Source organism: Lontra canadensis, unplaced genomic scaffold, assembly GCF_010015895.1.
Source record: "Lontra canadensis isolate GAN:19392208 unplaced genomic scaffold, GSC_riverotter_1.0 scaffold3, whole genome shotgun sequence".
In the NCBI taxonomy this organism is placed as follows: domain Eukaryota; kingdom Metazoa; phylum Chordata; class Mammalia; order Carnivora; family Mustelidae; genus Lontra; species Lontra canadensis.
This window is the reverse complement of record NW_022630997.1, coordinates 52673206-52686692: the sequence shown is the minus strand read 5'-3', so window position 1 is coordinate 52686692 and position 13487 is coordinate 52673206. Positions and strand designations below refer to the sequence as shown.

The following is a 13487-nucleotide window of genomic DNA, read 5'->3' as shown; positions in this document are numbered from 1 at the left end:
AGATGTTATTTATTTATTTGACAGAGATCACAAGTAAGCAGAGAGGCAGGCAGAGAGAGAGGAAGGGAAGCAGGCTCCCCGCTGAGCAGAGAGCCGGATGCGATGCGGGGCTCGTTGCGGGGCTCGATGCGGGGCTCCATCCCAGGATGCTTGGGATCATGACCTGAGCAGAGGCTTTAACCCACTGAGCCACCCAGGTGCCCCTGAGAGATCTTTTAATAACTTTCCATAACCGGGCTTCCATGAGCTGTTCAGCTCTTGCCTTAAGGCTTATTTCTGAATATCATCATATTTAAAAAAAAAAAATAAGATGCATTCCAATTTCAAGAGCATGTAGGAATAATGTAGTACCTTTCCTGGGCTTCTTGATGAGATGAAGTAGATCATTACATCACCTGTCACTATAGTAAAACTTCCTAAATCCCAGTTAAGCATCTTTTTTTTTTCCCCATAGTCTCTAATGCCACAGCTATAGCCTTCTCTCCTCTCCCATGTCCCATCTTACCTTATCCCCAGACGAAAAACTTAAAGATTTGCCAGTAAAATGCATGGAATCTTTGCATTCAAATTGCAGCAGCATCTTGCTCCAGATGCTTCCCTGCATAAGCTCCTTTGGGGTGAAATATGTGAGCTGAGAATAGAAATGGTAAATATTCAGCCCTGCAATTCAAGTTGACGGTTAAGATTCAAATGGTACTAGGGAAGGTGGTGGAGGGGGGATGGGGAAGAGCAAAGATAGAGGTGGTCAAAGAAGTTTCATTAAAATACTCTTGGACAAATAGTTGGCTTCATTTACATATAATCAGACACTGAAAAAATGAAAATTAAAAGCAAAGAGCACATCAACTATTTAAGTCAAATATTTATTTTTTTTAAAGGAACAGCATGGAGATGGCAGATAAAATGTACAGTTAGAAGGAAGACTAACTGTTGGGAATAAAATGTGCAGAGATATTTGACTCCAGAGTTGATTGACTCAAGTCCTCCATAGTATCATCAGGAAATTTATAATTTTAGAATTGATTTTTCTTATGACTATAAGATGGCTACCAGTAGCAATCAAACATACTTATTTACTCTTGTATTTTTGTTCCACAGAATAAAATAAACCTCATCCTTAGGAATTAGAACAATTTAGGAGAGTGCCCACCACAGACCAGTAGTTACTATAGAAAATGCCATATATTGAATACCATTATATTGCATTATGGGAAGAGGGGAGATTATCTTAATTGGTTTAGAGGAATCAGAACTTACTTTTGTGGTTGAGGTCTACCTTGACACCACTGTAGATGAGATGGATGTTAGTGGTTAAATACAACATCAGCTTAATTTTTTCCCAAATTTGCTTCATCCTGTTGTATATATTCTGATTATAGAACCTATTTCAATATTGTGAATAATAAGGACTTCCTTTTTTGAAAATGGCAGTATAAAGTTGTCACACACCCACACACAGTCCTTCAGAAATCACATATAAGCAACAAGGAAATACCAATAACTTCTTTATCCAAACAAGGAGAATGCTGTATATCCAAACGACAAAATAGAGGATGACTGCCAGAAGCATTATAATTCAAGCAGAAATGGAAGAGAAAGAATGAGAAAGATATACATAGTTGAAGATCTTAGAGTGAGTTAAAAAACGTAATTATTCTCCTAGGTGAGAAGAAAACCCTGAAGTGCTATTTCAAGAACACTTGTTTGCAATAACAGGACAAGGATATACAGTCTTAGAACAGATAATTCCCATGTTTACAAGAAATGGTTTGTTTATGTGATGGTAATGAGAACCCATCCTACTTTTTTTTTTCCTTTCCCCCACTAATTGAAAAAAAGAGTAAAAAACTAGAATAAATGACACAAACTTACTCTGTACAGAAAATAGCTTGTCACATGGCCAAGTCTGAGTAAAAAAATCAAGGAATATGCATACAAAACAATTTTAAGAAAAAAAAGTAATTAAAGAATAGGGAGACAAAAACTGGCAAGAAAGAAAATACAACCAAATGAATATAGCCATGAGCAGCAAAAAAAAAAAAAAAAAAAGTCAAACATTTATCATGAATTTAAAAAGACAACTTATGAAGCAACCACAACAAGAGTATAAAATAGAGATATAAAAACCCAAGGAAGAGATAACAAGAAATAAAAGGTAATAAAGCATGTAAAAAGGCAGAGTAGAAAAGAGAGAGCTCTGTAAACAGCCCAAGGGGCAATTAACACTGCTGAAAACACTAAGGGACCTAGAAGACGGTATTGAGAAAAGTATAAAAAATGAAATGATTTGGAAAAAAAAATTTGAAGGTTAATAGAAAATTATAGCATAGACAAAATGAGTTGCTGTACTTCGAAGACAGAAGAAAGAAGAAGAGGAGGAAGGTGAGAAGGAGAATTACAAGAGACCAAATGGAAGAAGAAGAACAACAAGAGTGCTGACTCTTGCTCTCTTTATCTCTTCTTCCTCTTCCCTCTCTCTGTTTTCCTTTTGAATGTCATTGTGGACTTAGAATTTTGATACAACTATGAATATTTTTAGATTTAGGGCATTATAGAATTTTCATTCAAGAAAACTATTTGCATTTTCAAAACTTAGAAAAGGAGCTGTGCATTAATCTGGTTTTAATGTCTGGATTTTCTTTTTGTTACAGAAAATTGAAAACGTTTTTGAATTTCAAAAACCTTCACACCTGTCTAAAGGAAGCCATTCTACTAGATTATTATGTATCTGGATTTTTGTGGGCTAGAGGAATGGAATTTTCTGTTCTTCAATATTCAAAATTTATGACTTTACTAGATATGTTACTTCATAATCTTAGAAGTAAGTCCATTATTTTTTATTTTTTTTAAAGAAAATTTAGTCCACTATCTAAATTAATGTTCTTAAGCAAAAGTTTCTAATTTTCTTGTAATTCCTTCAGTGAAAATTATAGGGTTTTTTTCTGGATAGAGCAAAGATATATAGTTCAACCCTCCTTAAGTTGTGAAATTTCTAACAGTATTTAATAGGCTAAAGTTCTTTTAATTAACTTGCCAAAGATATGTTAACTTCATTTTAAAATCTTATCAATGCTGTATGTCCCCAAAATGTCATGTAGTTCACATTTATTTAGGTATTTTTTTCATTGTTTGAACTGTTTTCATTTTATCTTACCTACAAGTATTACTGGGATATCTCATAAATGACTAATGAGAGGAGGTACTTAAGTTGATATCTAAACCCCATTATATAGACATTACTCACATACACTTAGATTTTGTGACATTTTTTCTTATATAACTTTGGAATGAGTTACTATAGGAAATTTGGAAATTCTTCCTTAGAGCATTTTTCAGTTGATATATATATATATATATATTTTTTTTTTTTTTTTTCAGAATAAATACAATTGCTTTTTGGAAGAAAGAAAAGAAAGAAGTCTATCACTGATATATTGCCAACTCTGTGTGCTAGGCATTAGTTTGGTTCTAATCTTTAACATGCATTATTGAACCTCAGACCAACTCCTGCCTGGGAGGTATTATAACCACTACCTCAGTAGGTTAAGCATCTGCCTTCACCTCAAGTCATGATCCCAGTCTCCTAGGATCAGGCCCTTGTCAGGCTGCCTGCTCAGTGGGGAGTCTGCTTGTCCCTCTCGCCTGCTCGTGCTCTCTTTCTTTCTCTCTCTCTCTCAAATAAATAGGTAAAATCTTTAAAAAGCAAAAAGATAAATAATTGTACCAATAGAAGAAAAAAATAATTAAACGTGATAATGAAACTAATTTGTATGATATTAACTGATCAGATAGACTTTGGTTGTTTTTTTCCCTAATGAGGAAATGGATAAATATTTATAGAATCCTTGAGTACTACATGTCTCTAAACACAGTAATCTTTCAACACCATTGCCAAAATTACTTGGCAAACAAGGAACCATGTAACTCTCAACTTGCATGGAAAATAATAATAAATAGATGCCAACTATAAGATGAAATAGATATTGATATTATATGTTAAAGACTGAAACTGGTATTACAAAAGTGCTTAAATGAACAACCATGAACATCCTTGAAATAAATTTTAAAAAGAATCATGAAAAAAAAAAGCGGAAGGTATAAAGAAGAAATAAATGGAAATTTTGGAACAAAATTATACAATAACCGAAATTAAAATCTCATTAGATAGAAATAATAGCAAAATGGAGAAGAGACAAAAAAATCAGTGAACTTGAACATAGAGTGATAGCAATTATCTAATCTGAACAATACAGAGAAAAAAAAATTGGCAAACAAATGAACAAAACCTCAGGGACCTGTGAGAAAATTAAAGTTCTAATATACATATTGTTAGAGTCTCAGAAAGACAGCAGAAAGAGTATGTGCTAAACAAACATTTGAAGAAATAATGACTGAAAACTTTCCAAAGTTGGCAAAAGGCATAAATTTATAAATTCAGGAGGCTGATTGGACTATAGAGAGACTAAACCAAAAGAAAAACACCATCCACCAATTGGGTCTATTTGACATTTACAGAACAGTCCACCCAAAAACAGAATAGGCATTGTTTTCAAATCCACACGGAATATTCATCAAGGTGGACCGTATTCTGGGTCATAGAACAATCTTAAATTTAAAATAATTGAAATCAAATATGTTGTCTGATCACAAAGGGATTGAACAAGAAATTAATAGCAGAAATATACCAGGAAAATCTTCAAACACATATTAAACAATACAATTCTAAGTAGTATGTGGGTCTCCTATATCTAAACAGATACTAGAAAAGATTTGTAAGTAAAAATAGTTCATGAAAATTTATGTGGTACAGCTGAGTCAATGATAAGAGGGAAGTTTATGTCATTAAATACTTATATTAGAAAAAATCTAAAAATAATCTAAACTTAAGCCTTAGGAAGCCAATTTTAAAAATAAGCAGAAATCAAGCAGTAAAGAAAGATATACTAAAGAACAGAAATCAATGAAATTGAAAAAAAAAAAAACGCAATAGACAAAATCAATGAAACCAAAATCTGGATATTTGAAAATATCAATAAAACTGATAAACATGAAGCAAAACTTGACTAAGGAAGAAAAAAGATACAAGGCACAGATTGTCATTATCAGGGATAAAAAAGAGGAGGCTTTCACTACAGATTCTGTATACATTAACAGAATATTAGGGAAAAACTACTTATGTACATAAATTAGGAAACAAAAAGGAAATGAACCAAATCCTCCGAAACCACAAACCAGCAAATCTTGTGCAAGATGAAATAGATAACATGATATAGTCATGACTATTTAAGTGATTGACTTATTTAACCTTTAGGAAAAGATCTCCAGGTCTAGATATTTTCACTGGAAAATTCTATCAAACATTTAATGAAGAAATGCCACCAATTATACATAATCTCTTCCAGAAATAGTAGAAGAAAGAATTCTTCCTAATTTATTTTATGGGGCTAGAATTATCTTCATAGCAAAACCTGACAAAGACAGTGTGAAAGAGAGAGAGAGAGAGAAGAAGAAGGTGGAGGAGGAGAAAAAGGAGAGGGAGGGAGAGGAGGAAGAGAGCAGCAACGATAGCAAAAGGAGGAGGAGGAGAATCTACAGACCAACATCCTTCATGAACATAAACAAAAAATTTTTCAACAAAACATCAAAATGAAACAAGCAACCTATAAAAAGAATAGTACACATGACCAGTTGGGGTTTATCCCAGAAATCAATGCTGGTTCAATATTTGAAAATCTCATCAGTGTAAATATTCTAAAGAAGAAAAGCCACATGATCATATAAATATATGCAGAGAAAGCATTTGATTAAATACGACATCCATTCATAATTTTAGAAAAGAGTTAGAAAACTGAGAAAAGAAGCGATATTCTTCAACGTCATAGAAGACATGCACAACAAACCTAAACCAGTTGTTACACTTAGTGGTGAAAGACCAGATGCTTGTCCTGTAAGATCAGAGTCAAGGCAAGAATGTCTACTCTCACCACTCCTATTCAACACAAAACTGAAAGAAAGTCTTAGCAGTAAGTGCAATAGAGAAAGAAAAAGAAATAGAGGAGAAGGAGAAAATAAAAGTCCCTGTTCTCAGATGAAAGGATTGTCTATATAAAAAATTAAACAGAATTTTAAAAAATCCTAGAACTAATAAGATTGCAAGAATAAGATAAAACACAAAAGTCAATTGTATTTCAATGCGCTAGCAATATACATTGTATACCAGAATTTTAATAAATAGCATTATTTACAATAGCTCAAAAAATAAAAAATAAGCATAAATCTAACAATAATGTACAAGATCTGTATACTAAAAAACTACAAAATGATGATAAAAGAAATGAAAGAAAACCTAAATAAACAAAAAACTTACTGTGTTGTTGGATTAGAAGTTTCCACATGCTAAAGATGTCAGTTTTTCCCAAATTGATCTGTAGATTTAATGCAATGTCAATCTAAATTCTGGCAGGATTTTTCTCTATACATACCCAAGCTGATTTCTAAATTTATATGGAATGGCTAAGGAATTAGAATGGCTAAAGCAACTTCAAAAATAACGATAAAGCTCCAAAAAAGCATACACCCAATTTTAAGGCTTACTGTAAAGTTACAATAATAAAGTCAATGTTGAATTAGTGAAGGGATAAAAACATAGCTCAATGAAACAGAAGACAGAATTCAGAAATACACTGATGCAAAAGTGGTCATCTGATTTTTTTTATAAATATGTAAAAGCAATTCAACAGAACAGAGTAGTCTTTTCAACAAATGTTGGAATGATTTCTGTCTATATTGAAAAAATATATAGCTCAGCCTAAGCATTTTATTTGATACAATTAGCTCTAAATGGATCATAGGCATAAAGTTAGAATGTAAAGCTATAAATTTTTTAGAAGAAAATTGGGAGAAAATCTTCATGACCTAGGGTTTTACAAGAATTTCTTAGACATGACCCCCAGAACATGATGCATATAGGAAAAAAATGATAAATTAGACTTCATAAAATTATAATACTTTTGTTTTATGAAAAGTCACTGTTAAAAGAATGGACAAGCTACAGATAGGGAAAAATATCTGTAAATCACATATTGACAAAAGACTTGTCTCTGTAACATATAAAGAGCTCTCAAAACAAGAAGAAAACAAATAATCCTATTAAAAATAGGCAAAGCTATCAAAAGGCATAACTCATGTCAACCAAGAGGAAAATGTTAGACAAACCCAAACTGAGGAACATTGTGCAAACTATCTGACTGGTACCTCCCAATCTGGCAAGGTTATCAAAAATAGGAAAAGATTGAGAAATGTTCACTCTAGGGGAACCTCAAGAGACAGGACTACTAAATATAATGTGATATCATAGATGGGATGCTTGAAATTTCTTATTCTTTTTCTAGAATATTAAGTAAAAATTGAGGAATCTAATAATAATTTTAAAAATATATATGTAGAAAAAGAAAGGGATTTAATGAAAGCAAAATATATATGCACTCTAACAAAAAACTATTTAAGAATAAACTTTAAAAAGAAATGTACAAGTCTTATATGAAAAAACTTCATAACTTTTAAATGTCACAAGGAAGTTTTCTACATTTGGAAAAACCTTACAACATTCTTGGAAACACTCCACATCATAAAGAAGCTAAATCTCTCTAAATTAATATATAATATTAGTATTTCAATAAAAATACCAACAGTTTTTTGTTGTTGATGTTTTTGCCTGGGATGACTTACTAGGTAAGATGATTTTTAAAAAAATATGGAAAGTAAGCAAATACAAATTGTCTTTAAAAACTGTAATAAACCATAACATATCTTGTTATTAGCAGTAGAATTATTAATAGTAGTGTTATAAAATCTCAAATATTTGAACATAGTGGTTAATGACCAAACAGACCAAAAGAACACAATGGAAAGTATAGAAATAGACCCAAGCATTGGAATTCAGTATTTGATAGAATGACATCTCAAATCTATGATGAAAATATGTACTATTCAATAAATAATATTGTGTCCATCTAGAAAAATATAAAATTGAATCCAACCCTCTTTCTGTCCATAAACCAAAATATATTTCAAGTGGATCACATTTTTACTTAAATATAAAATAATTGGAACTATAAAAGTGTTGTAGGAAAATATGAATTAATTTTTTACAACCTTGGGTGGGGAAAACCTTTATAAATATGCCTCAAAATTCCAAAGACATAAAGACAAAGATAATTAAAGTTGATATATAAAAGTAAAAGTCTACAAAGAAAAAAATACCAAAAGAAAAATTAAAAGAAGAATAAGTAACTTGTTGTATCGCAGACACCAGCAAACTATTAAGTTCTATAATATAAAAAGAGCATGCAGAAGCAAGAAGAAGAAGACCAATAATGCAATAGAAGAACAAGCCAAGGATATGACTAAATAAATACAAGATTTTTTTTTTAAGATTGGATTTATTTGAGAGAGAGGGAGAGAGCGCACACGCGTGCACACACACACACACACACACACACACAGACCCGTAAGTGGGGGGAGAGGCACAGGGAGATGGAGAAAGAATCAGAAGCAGACTCCCCACTGAGTGCAGAGCCTGACACTGGGCTGGATTGTGAGATCATAACTTGACCTGAAACTAAGAGTCTGATGCTTAACAGACTGAGCCACCCAGGTACCCCAAAACAAGTGATTCTTAAATGAAAAATTTAATACTAAAGATAATAAGGAAAATCCTAATTAAAACTACACAGAAATGTCATTTGTCATATATCAGATTGACAAAACTGTAAAATTTTGGTATCATTTTGAGCTGTCAAAGCTATGAGAAAATAGGTACTATCTTATATTACTAAAGGAATATATATATAAATCCCCCCCATGAAGTTTAGGTTAGCAGCTATCTATCAAATTTACAAATATACTGTCCCCTTTGACCCAGCAATTCTACATTTGGGAATTTATCCTATATATCCACTTACACACGTGTATGTAAAGTCATCAGTTGCACTAATGTTTGTAAAAGCAAAAACTTAGAAATATCACCTGGAGACATTAGCATGACTCATGTTTAACATAATGTAGATACAGATGTATAGTTGTATGTCAAGTTATATATGCTTCTTAGCTCTGTCCATGGAAAGGGCCTAGAAGCAATGACATCCAGTATTAATGAGCATACCCAGGATCCAGGTCTTGCTTTATAATTTAATTCTCCAATAAAAGAAACCAGAGCTCCTTAGAGAAATGGCTGATTGTAGACCTGGAGCAGGGAACATAGAAGATGAGCCCGGGGCATATTGTAGTGACTAAGAGTAATTGCTCAAAAAATCAAAATGCTGGTGGTATGTCAATGGAATAGAGGAGACAATTGAAAAGATTCCAGTGTTCCAAGTTGGAACAATTTGAACAAAATAACATAGTGTATTGAATTATAGTCCAAAGTATAAAATTAACATCCACAACTCCATACTGATACAAATCAATGATTAGTATAAATAATCAACTGGGTAACATACAAATTCCTAATACAGAATTTCTAATAATTTATGTAGATAATTCACCTTCCAGAAGTTAAAGCACAATTCTTCACCCTTTCAGTATGAGCTATACAGTGACTTCCTTCCAAAGAGGACAGTGTGGGAAGTGGGGAAAAACTGGAACTCTACAGCAGAGAAGCCAAATAAATACTGTTTCAACCAGATGACTAAGGCTGACATCGTTAATGAAGAGCCATGTCAAATATCATATGCCCTTGATATAATGTGATAAGAATGGCACAGTGGTTTTTCTTCCCCAAATCCTTAACCCCTGTCTAATCATGAGAAAAATGTAGACAAACCCAAATTGAAGGACTTACTACAATATTTCCAACTCGTACCTCTCAAAACTGTCAAAGCTATCAAAACCCGGGCAAGTCCAAGAAACCGTAGGGTCTAAGGAGACATAATGACTGAATGTAATTTGGTATCCTGGATGGGATCTTAAGACAGAAAAAAAAGACTTCAATAGAAACTAAAAAATAAAGAAATCCAAAGAAAGTATGAACTCAGACAATAATAAAGTATCAATATTTGTTCATTGGTTGTGTCAAATGTACCATAGTGATGTTAGCAATATGGGAAACTGGGGTATATGGGAACTCTCTGTGATATTACTGAAACTTTTCTCTCAAGCTAAAACTACTCTGAAATTAAAAGCTTATCAGTAGGGATTAACTCATCCCTAACATGGAATACTATGCAGCTATAAAAATAAAAGAGTGAGGATGTTTTCTGGGTATGATATGGGGAATTGTATATTGTTATTGAGAAAGACAAGGTGTAGAATTGTGTGCTTTTGTGTATGAAAGACAAATGTGAAGAATTTATGTGTTATACATACAAAGAATACTAAGAAAATACAGAAAAAAATAATAAAAACTTTCCATAGGTATCTAAAATATACAAAGAACACCTACAACTCAATAGAACAAAAATAAATAACCCAACTTAAAAATAGGCAAAAGACTTGAATAGATATTTCTCCTCAGAAGATATTCAGAAGGCTAACAGGTTTATGAAAATATCAGTAGTCATTATGGAAATGCAGATTCAAACCACAGTGAAATACCACCCCATGACTGTTAGAATGGCCATCATCAGAAAATAAGAAATGACAAATACTGGCATGAATGTGAACAAAAAGGTAGCCTTGTGCATTGTTGGTGGGATTGTAAACTGGTACAACCACTATGGAAAACAGTCTGCGGTTTCCTCAAAAAATTTAAAATAGAACAACTGTATGATCTGGCAATCCCACTTCTGGGAATATATCCAAAGGGAACAACAACACTAACTCAAAAAGATATCTGCATCCTCATTTTGGCATTATTTAGGATAGTCAAGATGTGGGAACAACCTAAGTGTCTATTGATGAGTGAGTAAATAAAGAAGTTGTGGTATATATATAATAATGGAATAATATTCATCCATAAAAACTAAAAAATTCCTACCATTTGTGACAACATGGATGGAACCTGAAGGCATTATGCAAAATGAAATGTCATACCAAGAAAGACAAATACCGTATAATCATACATGTAGAATTTAAAATGAAAAAAAACAAAGAAACAAAACACCGAAGCTATAGAAAAGGAGATCAGACTTGTGTTTACCAGAGGTGGAAGGTGGTCAAGTTACAGACTTCCAGTTACAAAATAAGTACTAAGGATGTAATGAACATGATAACTACAGTTAGCACCACTGTGTGGTATAAAAGAAAGTTATTGAGAGTAAATCCTAAGAGTTCTCATCACAAGGAAAAATTTTCCCCTCTATCTTCTTTCCTTTCTTTTCTTTTTATTGTATCTATATGAGATGTATATTAGCTAAAGCCATGGCAGCCACCATCTCACGATAAATCATACTGTGTGCCTCAAACTTACACAGTCACATATGTCAATTATATCTCAACAACACTGGGGAAAATTTTTTTGTAGCGAAGTGTGTGGGAACTGAGCATGTGTGCAACAAAGGCTAAGGAAGCCTTTTTACAATGTATTTCACATATGGTTTTTGAACCATGTGAATGTATCACCTATGCAAAAATTAAATTGTAAAAAAGAATATATGATGTGAACAGTCCTATGGTTTGCAAACTTTAAACTGAGTGTTCACAAACTAGAAACAGAATAAAGAAAAGTAAAACATTTTCATGAATCTCACATTCCAAATTTGACAAGATATTTCCATTTTAAATTTTTTCCATAACTTAAAACTGACTCAAAATATTTCTTTTAGGTGAAATTTTATATTGTTGATATCAGTTCAAAAATGAATTTTAAAAACTTGAGCAAGATCCATCCATTTACTCATAAACTAGGAGAGAGTGAAATGCACATATAAAACTCAAGCAGGAAAAAAAAGTCAGGGATCTAGTTTTTCCTTTAGAAAGGAAAAATAAAATCCTCTCAAACTTTTAAACCTAACAAGGTTATAACATCATGAGAAAAGAATATAATTTTAGCCAAGCATGCCAGAGAAAGAGGAAAAGTCTGTTTATACTTAAACTAAAAGGTGGTAGAGTCCTGAGCCCACAGTGAACATTCCCATCCAGCAACATTTTAATAGAAAAAGCTACAGAGAACATAGTTGGGGCTGTTAGTTGTAGCATGGTTGCCCATTAATAAAACTCCAGTGAGGAACTGCATTTTCTACTGATTCAGTTTCTGATCTGTTCCTTGTCTCAAGTTTGTGCTACAAAGCATACTGCAGACAACCCACATAGAATCAGAGTGAATCAAGCTAAAAGATTATGCAATATGGGATATATACAGTTCTCTCACTAATACACATTTTGGGGAGCCTGTGTGGCATAGTCGTTTGAGCATCCAACTCTTGGTTTCCACTTAGGTCCTGATCTCATTATCCTGAGATCAAGCCCCAAGTCTGGCTCCGTGCTCAGCATGAAGTCTGCTTGAAGATTCTCTTTCTGTTTTCCTCTGCCCCTCCTGCTCCTGTTCTCTCTCTCAATCCATCTCTCTCAAATAAATATATAAATAAATCTTCAAACAAACAAACTAACTAACAAAAAACCAGTATACATTTTTGGATTTAGTTTTTCTAGAGCCTGACCGAGAACAAAGCTGTCGAGTATTAGATTATTTGACCTCTGTCCAGGTCCATAGGCTTAGATTTATTCCATTGTATATAACACGAATCTTAGCAAATAACCATAAGATACTTTTTAGTTCTATGAAATTGAATTGTTTCCCCCTAATTAAGAATGATAATAATAGGTAACATTTGGGTAGGATTAACTTGCACCAGTTATCGTGCATTTGCTTTCCAAATTCTGTCTCATTTAATTCACACACAACCTTGAAATAGTTCTATTATTCTCTCCATTTAAAAAATTTTAAAAAAAGTAAATGAGATTTAGAAAGATTAAATAACTCTTTGAAGTCACAAGCATCAGCCGCTGTGAGTGAGAAACTCACCCTTCCTACTACTATATCAAATGTTGCCAACTTTATGCTAATTCTAGAAAACACTATACATACGTAATATACTAGTGTACATAGCATTTCAGTTTCCCAAGTATTTGGCATGCATGTCTTATTTTATCCTCACTATAGCACTATAATTTTGAAAATTGGTCTTATTCTACATTTATAGATACAGAAAATGAAACTCAGCTCACCTAGCTAGTAAGTTAGGGGTAGTTAGCAGTTATAAGGTACCATCTTAAGTCTTCCAATGAATTATGACTAGCATGCTCTTTCATTACTGTAAATATTTGAAGATAAATTTTATTTCTAACAGAACTTACTATTTAAAAGGTTTAATCTTTCACATTTTAATCACTTCACTAAATGTGGTTTTTAAAAGAGCAAATATTTCAGTTAGATAAGTGAAATGATAACTTTCTTAATTTTTAAAGCCATTATATATAGAAAGACATTAGACATAGAAAAACAGTTTTAAAGTGTCAATTATATTTCAACTTAAGGAAATAGTCATATA

At 32.5% G+C, this 13487-nt stretch overlaps 1 protein-coding gene across 1 annotated transcript in view; it reads left to right on the top strand.

Moving 5' to 3' along the window:
• The window catches only part of CABCOCO1 (ciliary associated calcium binding coiled-coil 1), a 122616-nt gene that overhangs the window by 16234 nt on the left and 92895 nt on the right, over window positions 1–13487 (top strand). Inside the window, exon 3 of the mRNA XM_032842332.1 lies at window positions 2652–2821. Within this exon, the coding sequence (XP_032698223.1) occupies window positions 2652–2821 (170 nt within the window). The remainder of the gene's footprint in view (window positions 1–2651; window positions 2822–13487) is intronic.